The following is a 15,842-nucleotide window of genomic DNA, read 5'->3' as shown; positions in this document are numbered from 1 at the left end:
GCAGTCATAGACAAAAAAATACAAAAGAAACATATTAAGAACCAGATTGAAAGTGGAAACTAAAATTCACATCCAGAAGTAGAATACTTCTTTTGCTGGGTCAAAATTTGATTTGTAAAATGTCTTGGAAAATTCACTGATAGAAGTGCAATATCCCTGCTTCTATTATGTCTGTAAATGGGCAATACTATGACTTAAGAATTCCACTGTATTTGTCCAGCAGAGGAATAATCAGTTGTTATAAGAGACTTCTTTGAAGATTTTTTTCCAAAACAGCTGTAACAAGCAAAGTGGAGAATATTTTAAACACTTTTATTAAATTTAGAATTCATGTTAGAAAAACATTCTAAGCCAATGTAAATGCCAATAGCCAGTGATTTCATTTGAAATAGTTTTTTTCCCTTCCAATTTTTAGTTGTTGGTTAGTGTGCCTTTTTATTTTATAAAAGCAGCAAAATGTATATTTAAAAAAAAAGGAAATGGAGAGCTTTCCATGTTTTTCTCCAGCAGGGGGAGCCAGCATACTCAACCATACCATATGTGCACAGTCTAAGTTTTCAATAGATTATTGAATGTACTTAAGATTAGTTTGGAAACTCAGTAGAAATAAAAAATATTTAAGCTACATGCACGTGAAATAACTCTTACCTATTTCAGGAAATTCTTGTAGGTAGCTGCAGGAAAGGAAAAAGAGAGGGTGGGGGAAAAGGATATGGTAAGTGTTTGTAAATGTAAAGAACTCTACATGTTTTTTTAGGTTAACAAAATGATAGTCCACAACTAATTATTGGAAAGCACTTTGAGCAACGCTACCTCAAAAATATGATCTAAGGTTTGAAGAAGTCTTCTATGAGGTTAATAGTTGCATATCTGTAATGAAGAAACAATGACTGTATTGCACCTAAGCTTCAATTAAAAACATTAATATATTAATGTGGAAAATAGAAAAAAAACATTGCTATTCTGAAAAAAAATCACAATATGATTAAGATTGAGATATCTAAAATCATTCCAAGTATCAGGACAATTTGTGTATCTGCATTGAATACCAGGAAATAATATCCCCTATTAATGCAGATTCCCAAATCGTCCTGAATTATTTCCTGGTATTCAATGGTTCTTGCCCTGCTATTATTATAATAAGAGCAAGTATTAACTTTTTCTACTTTTTTAATGTATTACATGTGCCTAGAGATGCTCATTCCACTGAAGTCAGTTATAAATTAATTAAATAAACAACAATGGACAACAAACTGTGTCCATATAAACACCACCCAGACAGAAGAGCAAAAACGGAGGGTAGATGCTGTACTGTTATTGTGCTAAGCATCCCTGGGCTAGAACCTGATTCTATCATTACCATAAGCCAGCCACATCACACAACTATTCTAGTACCATTTGGTACATTTTGTTATGTTCCTCAAGTCTGGCTCTGGTGTTAAAACTTTGCACAGAATAAACAATTTATTTGTATTAAATGATATAGCAGTAGTTGCAAATTATCCAAGATAAGCATTATTCTTGAAAGGAAAGAAAGTTTTGCTGGCAAAAAGCCAAGCTATCAGTGATAAATCATATCCATTATGGCAACAACCTCTATTTGCTTATCTATTTTGTCACTTCTCCAGACAACCACAAGAAGCACAACAGTCAGATATAATACTGTAAGCAACTATGACCTGGATCAACCACGTATCTGACAAGAATAGTGAGACATAGATAAAGCTTTTCAGCTCACATCAAGTTTCTTTCAAAAGCATATCTAATTTCACAAAGTCCAGAGAAATATTACTTTGCTCCTTTGCAATGCGTCATTTTGTAAGACATAATGGTTCATGCTAAGATTTATGCAACTAAGTAAATAGTTATCATAGAATGGATATAGCGAGAATTCCAGCATTGCTAATTGCTGATAAGGAAGGCACCATTTCAAAAATTCCAGATTATCGAATGCTTCTGTAAATATTGGTCGTAAGAAGAACAAGACTAGATATCAAATATTAGGAAATTTCAACAATCCCAACAATTATAGATCAACAATGGAACTAATTACCTAGACTGCTTTGAGCATCAATTCATAAAGCAGACAACTATCTGTCAGAGATACTTTAATTGAGATTCCTGCTTTAAATAGTCTTGATAGCAATCTTGTACTGGATTGTGGGGATTCTTGACAATGAGATTCACTTGACTGAATTACAGAACATTACTCATAAGCTACACTTTTAGAAACCTGTCTTGCTAACAATATCTGAAGTTACCTTTCTGACATTAATATAAGCCATCATTACATCATTCCAAAAACCATGAACTATTCACAAACTGTCAGAACTGTAGCAAACTCCAAGCAAAGCAGATAAGAAAAAAGCCAACGTGGCAGAAATGTAATGAACCTTTTAGTCTGTTAAGAGCCGTGGTGACACAGTGGTTAGAAATTGTATTGCAGGTTAACTTACTGTTCACTGCCAGAGGTTCGATTCTGACAAGCTCACGGTTGTTTCAGCCTTTCATCTTTCTGAGATCAGTAAAATGAGGACTCAGACGTTGGGAGCAATATGCTGACTCTGTAAACCAGAGGTCGCCAACCTTTTGGACCTCAGGGACTACCAAACTCATAATTTTAAATCCTGTGGACCATTAATATGAATTTTGACTGACAATGGCTTGCTGACATTGGTGGGAAAGACGGTCCCATATTCCAGAATTGCAGTAGTCACAGGACTGGCCCTTTGGTCATCCTGGAGCAGCTGCTCTTCCACCTGGGTGCACCTGCCTGCCATGGACTGAAGGAGCTGCTCCGGAATGACCAAAGGGCCAGTCTTGTGATTACTGCAGCTCTGGAATATGTGACCAACTTTCTCACCAATGTCAGCAAGCCACCCTAGGGCAGATTTCCCTTCCACACCATTGGTCTTACCTTCCAGTTCCAGCACGCATGGCTCTACTCAAGGTAAGGTTTGTGCTCAGCCGAAGGGTGGGGGACAGCAGGTGGGCGGGCCATGTGGACGGCATAGCCTTGTGTTCCCACGCATCCTGGATTAATTGCTTTGGGGAAGAGTGCTTTGGGGAGGACAATTCTCTCCGGACCACCAAAATTTTCTTGCGACCACCAGCGATTCCCACCCCACTGGTTGGTGACCACTGCTGTAAACCACTTACAGAGGGCTGTAAAGCACCACGAAGCAGTATCTAAAGTGCTACTGCTATTGCTGTCAAGTACTAGGTTAAAAAACTCAGAAAACAAGAATTTGTTGAATTTCTGGAAATGTCTCTATTTTAACAGGGAAAGGAACAGAATCTTGAAAGCCTACTCAACCTATTTTCCAGATCAACCTATACTTAGCAGAGTTATGTTTCGGTCTTTTTCTAATACTTGCTTATCTCCACACAGCTGAGATATCCCTTTTCTACTGGACCTGTTTCCTCTCCATGTTTCTGAAACCTGCTAGACATTTCATTATGGTATATATTCATATGGAAAATGGACAGAAAAAAATGAAGTCTTTCCTTTGTGCAAGTAGATTGTATATACATACCAGTAGCTTCTAATTCATAATTAATTGTATCACTAGATTTCTGCTGAACATTTTTGTATGAATGTAAACATTTCTTAATGAATTTTTTAGACATTATATCAATTATCTATGTTTAATTGGAAGAGAAAAAGACTATATTTTTCATTCCACCAATTTTTATAAATGTAATCTGCTTTTTAAAGCATTCTGAGTAGTGAGACAGGAAGTATATGGTTAGCAACAATATTTAAAAAATTAACTTTACATTAATGAAAGCAAATGTATATGTCCCAGGATAATGTTGCAAGATCCAATCTGGGTTGGCCACCAGGACCAGAAATTTAGTTTTCCGAGCTTTTGGACTCATGAATGAGCCCATCCTCATTCGTCATGGTTTTTGTCCTGGTTAGATTGCTTATCTGTGATATATTCTTCTTCTAGTTTTTTATCTTTTATTCTATGTGCTAAGTTGGAGGGGATGGATGTAAATAGGAATCACATTTAAGCCTTGTAGTTTTGCCAAAACTTGTGTGGATATTGTGACCGTGCTGTTTGAGGGTGGGGTCAGGAAGCTTAAGCACTGTGCTAGTATTTAGCCAAGTTGTAGGTTTGGGTATCTCATAGCTCTACAATAGCTCTAAGGAAGACTCCTATTTTGTGTATCTTGGAAGTCCATTAAATCTCCCTGAGGCAGCATCTTTTCCTCCTGTTTTCCAACATTTCTGTTATACAGTTGTTTTATTTGAGTTGGGTGAGATAAGCATTCAATTGTGGGATCCTCTTTCTCACCTCTGATGTCTTTGTTGGTTTACATGCTGAGGAATCATTGAGCAGGGCGGATGCTTCATTTCATAAAATGTAAGGTTCATTATCACAGTTGAAACGACCTTTATCTGCTGGTTAAAATAATAATGTCTTGATCTTGTTTCAGGTCTTTCAAGGTGCACTGATCCCTTGGCTGAGCACATTGTTTGGTTTGTGTGTGACCATCATTGTTTTCTGTCTGATAGCATGTTTTTCTGACTCTTGTATTTCTACTCTATTGAATATGGATTCTAACGCTAATATGAATTATCTTGGTGTGGCGTTACATGTGTCAAACTTCTCATCATATTCAAGTATTTGTAATTCCTGCTGGCTTAATTGTTTGTTCCATAAATCATGGATCATACAGGTTTAGGAGCATGATTTTAACTTTTGAATTTTATCTTCCAATTGTTTCCTTTAGAAGAATCCTAATAACATTCTCTAGGTGGGTGACTAGTTCTTCAAGTTGTGATAGACAATGCTCCTCATGTATATTGATAGCTGCTTTATACTTGCCCAATTTTAGATGGCAGTCATTGATTAAGACCTCTAACATGTTTGCTGAATGCTTTTGCCATACATCTGCCCATCTCTATTAACCAGTAGTCGGTATCATAGGCTGCATGAAAAAAAAACCTTCCCAGCGTAGAAAGCAAAGTTGTTCATAAATCAATGCCTCACGTGCTATGAAAGATTCCTAAGTGTTTGAAGCACTAGCCACCCTTATTTCTCACAAATGAAAGCAAATGTTGGGGTTTTTCCAAGTTTAGATGAAAAAGTAAATAGTGACAAATCTGAAATGAATAGAAGTATGGGCAGCCGTCAAGCAGCAATGGCAATCTGGACTAGGATGACCACTACAAAGTGATATAGTCACAAAATGTCATATCATGGGGTCACAGCACTGAGTGACAGCAATCCAGACAGTCATTGCTACCATAACGCCAAGATGTGCAGATTGTTAAGTGGGAAGCAGTGGGAATCTGAAGTAAGGAGCGCAGGAATGTTCATCGGGGATAAGAGAAGTTTGAGAAGGCCAAGTACAGACTACATGCACATTGGGAGATGGGGATGCTGCAGAATAGCATAAATGCAGGAAAGCCAGGGAAAAGAAGGGCATGTTGCATACGAGTGAAGGGAGAAAGAAGGTATGCTGTGTGTAAGTAAAAGTGGAAGGAGGGAATATTGCAGTTGAAGGTGGGTGGAAGGCACAGTGCATTCAAACAAAGTGGGGAAGGAGGGTACTGAGAGAAAAGGAGGGAGATGATGCGATGGAAACAACAAAAAGGCGAAGAAGGTTGTGTTGCACATGAAGGGGGATGAAGTGCATGCAAGCAAAGGAGGAAAGCAAAGAATGTGGGGGATAGAGACTAACCCAAGAGATTTATGACCTTCCCTGCCAGCTTCCTTATTGACTTCGCTTGTGGGAAACTGGCAGGGAAGATCACAAATGGTAAATTGTGATAGGACTGCCAACTGGTCTTAAGTACAAGATGGTTGCCAAACACCTGTATTTTATTCATGTGATCAGCAAGGATTATCTGTAGATATATTTCTTCTGCCGCTTATTAGAAAAGAGCAGGCTGATGACAGGAGCTTGAGTTTCCCGTCTCCTTTGTTTAGAACATTAAATGAGAATATGATGGTATATAAACCCAAATAAATAAGTAAGTAAAGTAAAAAGTAAAGTAAATAAGTAAAGCCAAGGCTTTAATTTATATTGGAGCCTTTATTAATTTATTCAAAGTTTTCTACTAATAAAAGAAAAATAATATGGATAGCCTATTCCACAGATTGGTTGCAAACATATATTTTTTTGTATACTAAATGTATTTTATATAAGCATAATTACTTACTTGGACCTGATGTCTTTCATCTTCTTAATCAGGACATCTCTCTTTTCCTTTGCTCTTTTGGATAAATTTTCACCTTTTAGGATATCTGATATGAATATGTCAACATCTAAATCATGAAAGAATAAAGGGAGAGAGATGAGTCAAAAAAGAAATACTAATTTTCAGATGATAAATACCTCTATTATAGTTTTTTCAAGAAGCAATAACAGCCAAACTATTTAATGGAGTTACTTTATCAGTCCCAGGCATAAAATAATTGAAAGATATTTCAAACTGTAAATTGAATAGATTTGTTCACGGCTCTGCTTATGCTTAGCACAGCAAATGCCGTTTTGACATTTGCTATCATTAAATGAACAAATGCCTAACAAGTTTTTATAAACTGTCAAAACATGTAAAATATATGTACCCACCCAATACTCAAAGAATAAAATCTAGAAGATAATAAACTGCTTCAACCCATATGCAATTGTCACCGAATCAAACTTTATTTGGCACTTTTATTAACAAAACAGAATTTTCAAAACTGACTGCCAGCTTATTCCATGCTAAAGCTATCTATCCTTAAAGCCCTTGTATAAAAAGCTGGACCCTGAAAAATGGTAGTAAATCTCAAAGCTATCTACAGAATCCTTCGTACAAAGAAGAACTGCTAATACGCATGCTAAAATAACATAATATCTATGACAAAACAAAAAGAATTAGTAAATTTCAGTATAAAGCTATCACTAAATATGGCAATAAAGTCATGTACACAAGCAGAACACAGCTTCTAATGAAGAACTTTACCTTGATACACATTAATTTAATCTGGATTTAACCCCAGTGGTCAGATTCAAATGGATAGAAATAGAAGGATGTACCATTAAAGATAATTCTCTGTAATGCAACCCGGGGAGCCTATCAGCTGGCTTCAGATATTGCACTAAACTATGACTGTTGTTAAGTACAGTTAAATACACAGTTGGTGGTTCACACATAATACTGGGCCCATGGTTTATCAATATTTATAGGTGTGTCAATACAACATTCTAAACCAAAAAACCATATTATGACTTTGATACAAGAACCCAGTCACGCATCAGACGGTTCAGATGTTCATATGTGTATGTGTGTTTTGCTATGCAAAATAATATTCAGTTTAGTAGCATATTGCCATAAATAATCAGTAAATTGTTTTATGTTTATCATGAATACCTGGTTTTGAAGGACAAAAGATGAGATGTTTGTCCTATTTGTTCTCTAAAAGCACAGGCCTCATCGTGTTACAAATAGCTTGCTGTATTACCTTTTTGGTCTCACCCAGGACTGTTTTTCTTATATAATAAGTTCAATTCGCATCATTGCAATCTAGTTGTTCAGTTGACTGAAGAATAGGTTTTCTGCCCATAATGAGGCAATTATTCACTTAATGGCAGGCTGAAATTAGACAGGCTAGTTGTTATACATAGCCACATTCACTGCATGGTTGGGCTAATGCCTAATCTGAGTTAGCACAGAACACTTCAAACATTTTCATGAATAGTGATTGTCACAGCTCAATGGAATTTGAGTAGAAAGAGCTCATATTAGGTTTTACATAAAAGGTTAGGTACAAAATGTGCAATGCATAATCATAAGATATTAGTGTATAAATAAATAAAAATATTGGTAAATGGGAGCACTGATACCTAGATAATCAAAAAGATTAATTTCTAAGCTTAAATAAAAGATTCTAAAATAATTACTTCTTTATGTAAGTTTCTTCTCAAAGCAGAGAACCAAATAACTAATTAGAAATAAACTCTACATAATTTTAAATAATTATGTTTTTTGACAAATTTGGTATAACCCAAGCCTGTTATTGGCCTGGAGTCAACATTCATTCTTTTATTTCATTGGCAGAAATTGACTCTTAATGTTCCTGGTCTGTCTTGTGGCACTCAAATGTCAAGGAAGGAAGGAAGGAAGGAAGGAAGCAAGGAAGGAAGGAAGGAAGGAAGGAGGGAGGGAGGGAGGGAGGAGGGAGGGAGGGAGGGAAGGAAGGAAGGAAGGAGGGAGGGAGGGAGGGAGGGAGGGAAGGAAGGAAGGAAGGAAGGAAGAAAGGAAGGAAGGAGGGAGGGAGGGAGGGAGGGAAGGAAGGAAGGAAGGAAGGAAGGAAGGAAGGAAGGAAGGAAGGAAGGAAGGAAGGAAGGAAGGAAGGAAGGAAGGAAGGAAGGAAGGAAGGAAGACATCGTATTTGAGAAAAACTGAGTATGTTTTTCTTAGATATTGAGTCATGCCGTATTTTAAGCAAAAAAAATTATTTTCATTCAAAATTGTCTCTGAATAATTGAATAAAAGCCAACAGAATCACAACTAGCTCAATATTAATTTTAAAAGAAATCAATGGGGCAGAAAGTGTATAAAATATAATATCCCACTTTTTATTCCTGATATGGGGCACTATAACCTCATAGAAAAGAAAAAGACTCTTCTTGTAATACTACAGCTTATTTTAAAAATGTCAGTGAAACCCTGTTCTCTTCTTTAATTTCAATGTCTCTCTTCTCATTTTAATATTTTTAATAGTAATTGCAAAGGTAATCAGCTTAAATTATATTCTCATAATGATTATGTCTTTTTTGGTTATTCAAAATTCTTTTGTAATGAACATTCATTTCAGTAATATTCAGACTGAAAATGAAACACTATAAAAAGTGTGATCTTTATGTCTGAGATCTCATTGTAAAAAATATAAAATTCTACCCTGGATAGATTGAATTAATGGACCACAGTGAAGAGAAATAAAGGAGAGTGACTGATACTCATGGCAGCTAAAACATTTCATGTGCTCAAATAGATAATCTATATTCATGACTCACAATCATGAAAGTTAAATTAAGTAGTAACTCTAAATTAAGAGGCAAGAATGAGCTGCATGGAAGAAGTTGAACCTGAGAATGCTTATGGCAAGCTTTTATTGTTGCATTTCAGTTATTTTTTGGGAATATCACATGTGTATGAGCAACTAGGTACATAATTTATCTACCCTTATACATCTGCACAAATCTCTACAACCTATATCCTCACAAATCATTCAAAAGAAGACCTTCAAACTCAGTACAGAATTTCTCTGCTCCTTGTTAAAGCATGCAAGTCATTTATCAGGAAGACTTCTGCCTGAGCATGCAAAAAGATGCCACTTTTTAGAGTTGCATTAAAGATATGCTACTCTGATTATTCGGTTAATTAAAGCAGTGGCACCTTTTTCACATACATGGCAGAATTATGCTTGCACAAGATCCAAAATCCAAAAAAATTTAAGATCCATTTACATCAACTATGATGGCATTATCAAATACTGTCATCATGTATGAGGACTAGTGGTGGTGCCAGGGCTCATTAAAAGCATCTGGAGTTTCGCAAAAATAAATAATAGCAGTAAATCATTATGTTGCCTGAAATATTATCTTAGAAGTTTTATCAATAAATTTGACTAAAACAATACTTGTTCATTGCATTAGATCACGGGTGTCAAACTCAAGGCCTTAGATCTGGCCCATGGGCCGGGCTGAAAACAGCAAAGGACCAGCCCGTGGTGCCTCTACCCCCGAGCACCATTTTCGCTTGCAGGGGACCACAGGAGGCTGGCACAGTAAATGACACCCCCACAGGCTCCATTTTCACTGGCGGAGGGCTATCAAAACAAACTAAAAACAAAATAAAAGGAGAAATGTTTCCTCTTTTGCATATGAGCATGCAAGAAGGGACAAAAAAGGAGAAAGGGAAAGAGGAAAGGCAAAGAAAAAGATGGGAAGATGGGAAGAGAGCAAAGAAGGAAAAATAAGGAAAGAGGGTAAGGAAGAAATTAGAATGAAGAGGGAAGGAAACAAAAGGGAGGGAGGGAGGGAGGGAGGGAAGGAGGAATATTATGAGAGTAAGGTTCTCAGGGAAGTCCTGCTTAGCACTTGGCCACCACAGATGCCCCTGACACGAGTGACATCGATCTGGCCACGGCCACGCTCCCCCAAGGTCAAACACAACCATGATGTGGTCCTCAATAAAATTGAGTTTGACACTCCTGCATTAGATAATCCGGACAAGGATGTCTAAATAGTACAGGTAAACTGCGAATTGCTTGTCTCCAGAAGTTGTGGGTGCTCACTGGAGATTTTTATGAAGAAATTTGTCCAGAATGATATAGAGTCTCCTACTACTTGGAGGTTGGACTAGAAACCTCCAAGATCCCTTCCAACTCTGTTATTCTGTATTCTGTATTGTGAAGTAATATTCCAGACAAATTAAGCATCTTCAAAATATTGACTATTTTTTGTGATTGTAACTATTGTATTGAGGATTACCCTACAATCACAGATTAAACAGATTTGCACTTATTGTTGAACTTTAATGCATTAAACGTTTAACATACAGTGATGAGTGAGCCAAACCACTATTAGAGTTATGGTCAATATCAAGGGTTCATCAAATTAAAGTTAAAAACTTCTGAATTAATATCATTCATTAGTACAAATTAGTCCTTTGTAACTTTTTTCTGTTTGGTTTCTCATTATCAATCCGTTCCTATTATTACATATCCAGCACAATACTGATGAGAACTATGAAAGGAAAGAATGGACAGAGATCTGGAGAAAACAAATGTCTAACTGGTCCACTGTTAGGAACAATTAGGACTTATAGAAATTAGTCCTACAATATAAGTATTTAAGTGAGGACTTATTTCAATCATTTATCATGAGAATTTTTAGCTTGTTTTTAATTTTTATCAATTTAAAACTAATTCATTCATTTCTCTCCAAGTCATATTAATAAGACTACAGTTAACAGCAATACCCAGAAAAGACAGAAAGGTTGCTCATAGTTTTAATACGATGCTCCTATTGTCCTTTAGTCAAAGTCCATGCTGGCTGGAGGTTTTTGGGAGCTCAGGACACACATCTTTAAATTGCCAAGATTGAGAATCATAGATTTAGATTCTCTTAGTGTGAAGTCAGAAAATGGAACACCCCACTCAGAGAAAAGCTGGACACTTAATAATAACAAAAGACCTATCATACAAAGCCATTTTAATTTGGAAGTTTAATTTTGAATATATGTATATGCCAGAAAATAAGTTTGATTTTGAATGTGTATATGTATAATATACATACATATATACATTCAAAATTAAACTTATTTTCTGGCAAATAGATTGCAATCATATAGTCTCAAAAAAGCAAGCTGTGATTTGATATAGGGTGGGTTAGCACATCAAATTAAAATAATATGGTTACTTTGGATGTACTGTGCAAAACCAAAAATTATAGTTTGTAGGCCATGAATAATAGAATAATTGCTGTATGACTCTATCCAAGTCTGATTCATTCAAGGATTAAAAAGTCCCAATCACAACATATAGCAGTTCCTGGGTTAGCTCTGTTAATCTCAAAAAGCTAAGGGTAAGGCCCAGTTAGTTCTTGAACAGGAGGCCTCCAAGACTGTAAACTAGTCTGGAAAATCAAAAATATTCTTAAAAAAGGACACTTCCTTCTGGTTGCTGGGAAAAGGATAACATATACTTCCATGTAGTCTGGGGGAACTGAACTTGAAGGGTTTGCATTACAGCACCCTTCCAAAATGATTAATAATAATAAGTGCCTTAGATCCAACATAATCACCACACTCTTCTGCTATTCATTACAACAGCCCGATGTTTTCACTTCATGTCTGGAAATAAGGTGCCACTGCTTTAAGAGTTACTGTTAGAAACAGAAGCATTTGTTTCAGGCTTGCTCAGAAGCCTGAAAAGAATCAGCCTGCCTTCATGTCTCAGTGTAGTGTTTGCCTGGGATCCAAAAGCACTTATTCAAGATAATTTTTGAAACATATGCAACCCTAATGTTTACCTGGTATGAAAGACTTATGAAATTAGATCTATTTCTATTGGCATCCTGGAAGGAATTCTTGAAAAGCTGACACAACCATATCTTGCCAGAGCTATAAATACTTTTTAAAAGTATACTCAAGCAATCTTTCAATCTACAGAATAACTGTTGACTGAGATATAATTGATCAACACTTATTTGGCATGTAATATTTTTTCACGTTTTTTTAAAGGAACTAAAGCCTGCCCATTCATAATTATTTCATATATTTAATGTAGTTGGTTCTTGATTAAGCCAATTCATGTAGTAAAGTTAATAGTTAAACAAAGTGTTTACAGGCCCATATATGTGTTTCAATAAAATTTCAATGTAATGGATAGTGGCAGACAAAAATAAAGTTATTTACTGAATAATATTAAACAAGTTTTCTTAGAGGAAGAGCCCACTGACTTTAGAAAAATGTATTTCATTATACATGGGTATAATTTCAGCCAAATGTATGATAGAAAATTAGTGCTGGCATAAATACAAAACAGAGTCACCAATAGAAAGGGGATTTTATTTCATTTAAAAGCATATAGTTGACAAAAGGAAATGTGTTTTTAAAAACTAGGTGGCTTTCAGTCTGGTATAATGTGCGACAGGAAATACAACACAGAACAATCTATTTTAAGATTATGAAAATGTAAGCAAATATGGAACCGTCAAAGGCTTCTCTTTTCTTTTTTCCGGGTGAAACAAAGCCCCAATTCTGCAGTATGGACATTGATTCAAGAAGAAAAAAAATCAGGAATCCAGATGGACTTATCCAAATATTATGATGCTTCTACAGTACCATTCTAAGTTCATGTTAGCTAAACTCTTCATACGTATAGCATCAGCATTTAATAAATTCAAATTATTATTTTTAAATTAAAACTTTATTAGATTTTTATTCCACCTTATCTTATAAGTAATTCAAGGCATTGAACAAACATAATATACTTTGCCTTTCTGTTTTTCCCACAACAACCACCTTGTGAGGTGGGTTGGATGACTAATGTCACCCAGGTTTTTTATGCCTCAAGTCTCCTGATTGCTAACCCTGCACCTTATTCACTGGCCTTTACACCAAACTGACTTTAAGAATGTATCCCCAGAATAAGATAGCAAGAGTATAAAAGCAGATTTTCTGATGAATTCTGATGCCAAGCTTTTCCTAGTCCAAGTCAGGGAAGTATTTGGCAAGTTCTTGTCCAAATATTTAAACAAACGAACAGTTAAGCATCAGCCCACCCAGCTGGTCCTCTAGGATAAGTTTCTTGATGACCCTCTTACCCCCTTTTCTTTATTATTACACTTGTAAAACAAAATCCTCAAGTTTAGATCTTCGGCTTCCCTTCCAAAAAGCAATCACTCCCGCCCCAGAAGTCACTTCTCCATTTCTTCTACCTTCCCTTTTCTTTCCTTACTCTCCTGTAGCCGTATTACCCTGCCTCTACCAAAGCGCTCCCTAGTCTTGCCACGTTTGCAAAAGTTCCCTCCCAGCCGCTCAGGGCACATTCACCTGCAAGGAAGTTACTGATCTCCTCAGGGATGGCGGGCAAGCCCTGCATCATGACCAGGTGGTAGCACAGGAACCCTTTACACAGCGAAGGCAGGGGAAAAGTATAACCACACCCCTTTCCCGGCTCCGGGAAGTTAGTTAATAAAGCTAGGGGGCGGAGCTACTCTGCCAGCTTCTGCAACAGTCATTTCCCGTATCCTAAGTAGTATTGCGCATGTGTGCCTTTAGCACCGGAGCACGTTACGTTAACTGCAAAAGTTCCCATTTCTATGGTTACAAAAACTCCGGACTGCCGAGTGTCGCAGCACGTGATTCCAATTTTGCATTTCTCTCCATATTTAGTGTGGGCTTCCTGTTCTTAAGTTTGACTTGAGTCTTAAATTCTTTTCCACTATCAAAAATGGTCCACGGCAGCTTCAGTCTTTGGGGATTTCTATTCGATAGAATGCTTGAATACGAAAAGAGCTTCTTTGATTGGCTGAACTATGCTTTCCCCGGTTTTAGTTCTCCACCAGCTCGGTTTGCCATCTTCTAATTCTGCCACGGTCTGGGATTCAAGGTTTTAATAATCGGGAATTTATCCTGGCTGCAGTGATATGTCATTACTGGAATGACTCCTTTGGGGAGGAGCTGGATTTCCTTTTGAGTGGATTTGCATAAGAATGTTCTGTTCGCCTGTAGAAGGTTCTTTGTCCGGAATAAAGTGGAAAAGTAATCCGCTAGTGGAGAAATAGCAGCCAAAATATCACTCGTAGGAGAAGGCTTTTTCAGTTTTGTATTGATTTCAAGCAGCATTTTCAGTTTTGTATTGATTTCAAGCAGCATTTTGCTTTCATACCAACGTACCCATCTGGAAAAAAAAAAACAAGATTATTTCTTGTTCTGTAACTAATGCAAAGTCATGACTTTCTAATCAGTTGCAATCTTTCTGAATCTCAAAAATAATATTTGTGTACACACTTAAAAATCTAGGGCTTGGTTTTCTAAATTGTCAGATGTACCAGCCTTGAGGTGGTGAAGTCAATCTAGGGGAAACCCAAAGAACCTTTTAAAAGAACCTTTTATAATTTTATTGTAACAAGCATTGTTACAATAAATCCACCTTTAGCAAAGTTTCATTGTACTGTTTTCCTTATTCATTTCTGTTCGTTTTGGTATTTAATTTTTAGAGGAATGTGTACATTAAGGTTATACCAAAGAGAAGTTTAATGGCAAAAAATTTAGGAACCCCTGGCCTGGAAGGAATGCAAAAGGAGTTGAAAAGATTTATAGCTGAGCATGCACAAACAAAAATAATATTTTAATTATATTATTGATTAATTCTGAAAATCATTATTTTCTCCAACAATTCTGTGTTCCATTCTTTTGTATAGAGAAGATGCTATACACATAGAATGAAAGAATGGCTTTTATTGAGTTCATTGATCTATAAAGCATGACATTTACAGAAGTGTTTGCTAGAATTTCAATCTAAAGAAAATATCTAGGGTTGAATTTAGAATTTGGTTGCTTCCAGATATGTTGAGATTACAATTCCCAGAATTTATAAACAGCATGCAGACCAATAAATTAAATATGATACACATAGGTAATTTATAAATATCTTGGGTTGCACAGAAAACCAAAGGACGCTTATTTGTTGCTGGCATTAATGGAAAAAAATATTGATCTAATTTTAATAAACTATTGTAAAAAAATTTTCTTTACATTCAAAAGAGTTACACTTCAGAGCAACACATGTTCATTATTACTTTACATACAGTAGAAATTTAAAATTGTCCACTTTCATCTTAATCATTATCAAACTATCTTTAAAAGAATCTGATAGCTCATTAACAGCTTCGGATATGCCAAAAAATCATTATTTATCTTAAGCCATGAATTGATCTAAGATCTTTTTGTTCAGTTTCACTAATGGAATGTCTGATATGTATTTGCATCTAGGATTTCTGTCCTTGTTAGACAAAAGGTAGAAAACATTTCTATTATTAGTTTACAAAGATCAATTTTGTTTCTCAAGGCTTGAACTCTAAAAAGACCCAATGTAAGACCGAATATAAAAGGAATGGTAATTGGGACAGTAAAACAAAGAGTACACTCAGGCTTACATTCTTAATACAACAATCTTATGACAATTATCTGAGATGGAAAAGGTTTAAACAGAGGAATTGTCCTTCTGTTCTGCTGGCCAGGTGACAGAAGATGGATGTTGAAATCTGATTAAGATGACTTCTTAGCTGAGTTGATGATAACTCTGTTTCACTTAACTTCCCTG

General features: G+C 36.0%; 1 protein-coding gene across 3 annotated transcripts in view; it reads right to left on the bottom strand.

Moving 5' to 3' along the window:
- Window positions 1-13,772, bottom strand: part of SKAP2 (src kinase associated phosphoprotein 2) — a 120,555-nt gene extending 106,783 nt beyond the window's left edge. For 2 of the 3 annotated variants that reach the window (XM_026673611.2, XM_087947797.1), the window contains exons 1-3: window positions 13,568-13,771; window positions 6,179-6,284; window positions 649-674 (exon numbers count right to left, since the gene is read on the bottom strand). In XM_026673611.2, the coding sequence (XP_026529396.1) occupies window positions 649-674; window positions 6,179-6,284; window positions 13,568-13,619 (184 nt within the window). In that variant the 5' untranslated portion in view covers window positions 13,620-13,771. Of the gene's footprint in view, window positions 1-648; window positions 675-6,178; window positions 6,285-13,567 lie in introns of all 3 variants that reach the window. The other variant, XM_087947799.1, reaches the window with a different exon arrangement.
- Between the last annotated feature and the right edge of the window lie 2,070 nt (window positions 13,773-15,842).

Source organism: Notechis scutatus, chromosome Z (assembly GCF_049901735.1).
Source record: "Notechis scutatus isolate UNSWTSFEM ecotype Mainland chromosome Z, rNotScu1.2, whole genome shotgun sequence".
Taxonomy (NCBI): domain Eukaryota; kingdom Metazoa; phylum Chordata; class Lepidosauria; order Squamata; family Elapidae; genus Notechis; species Notechis scutatus.
Note: the sequence above shows the minus strand (reverse complement) of the source record. Positions and strands in the feature narration are given on the sequence as shown.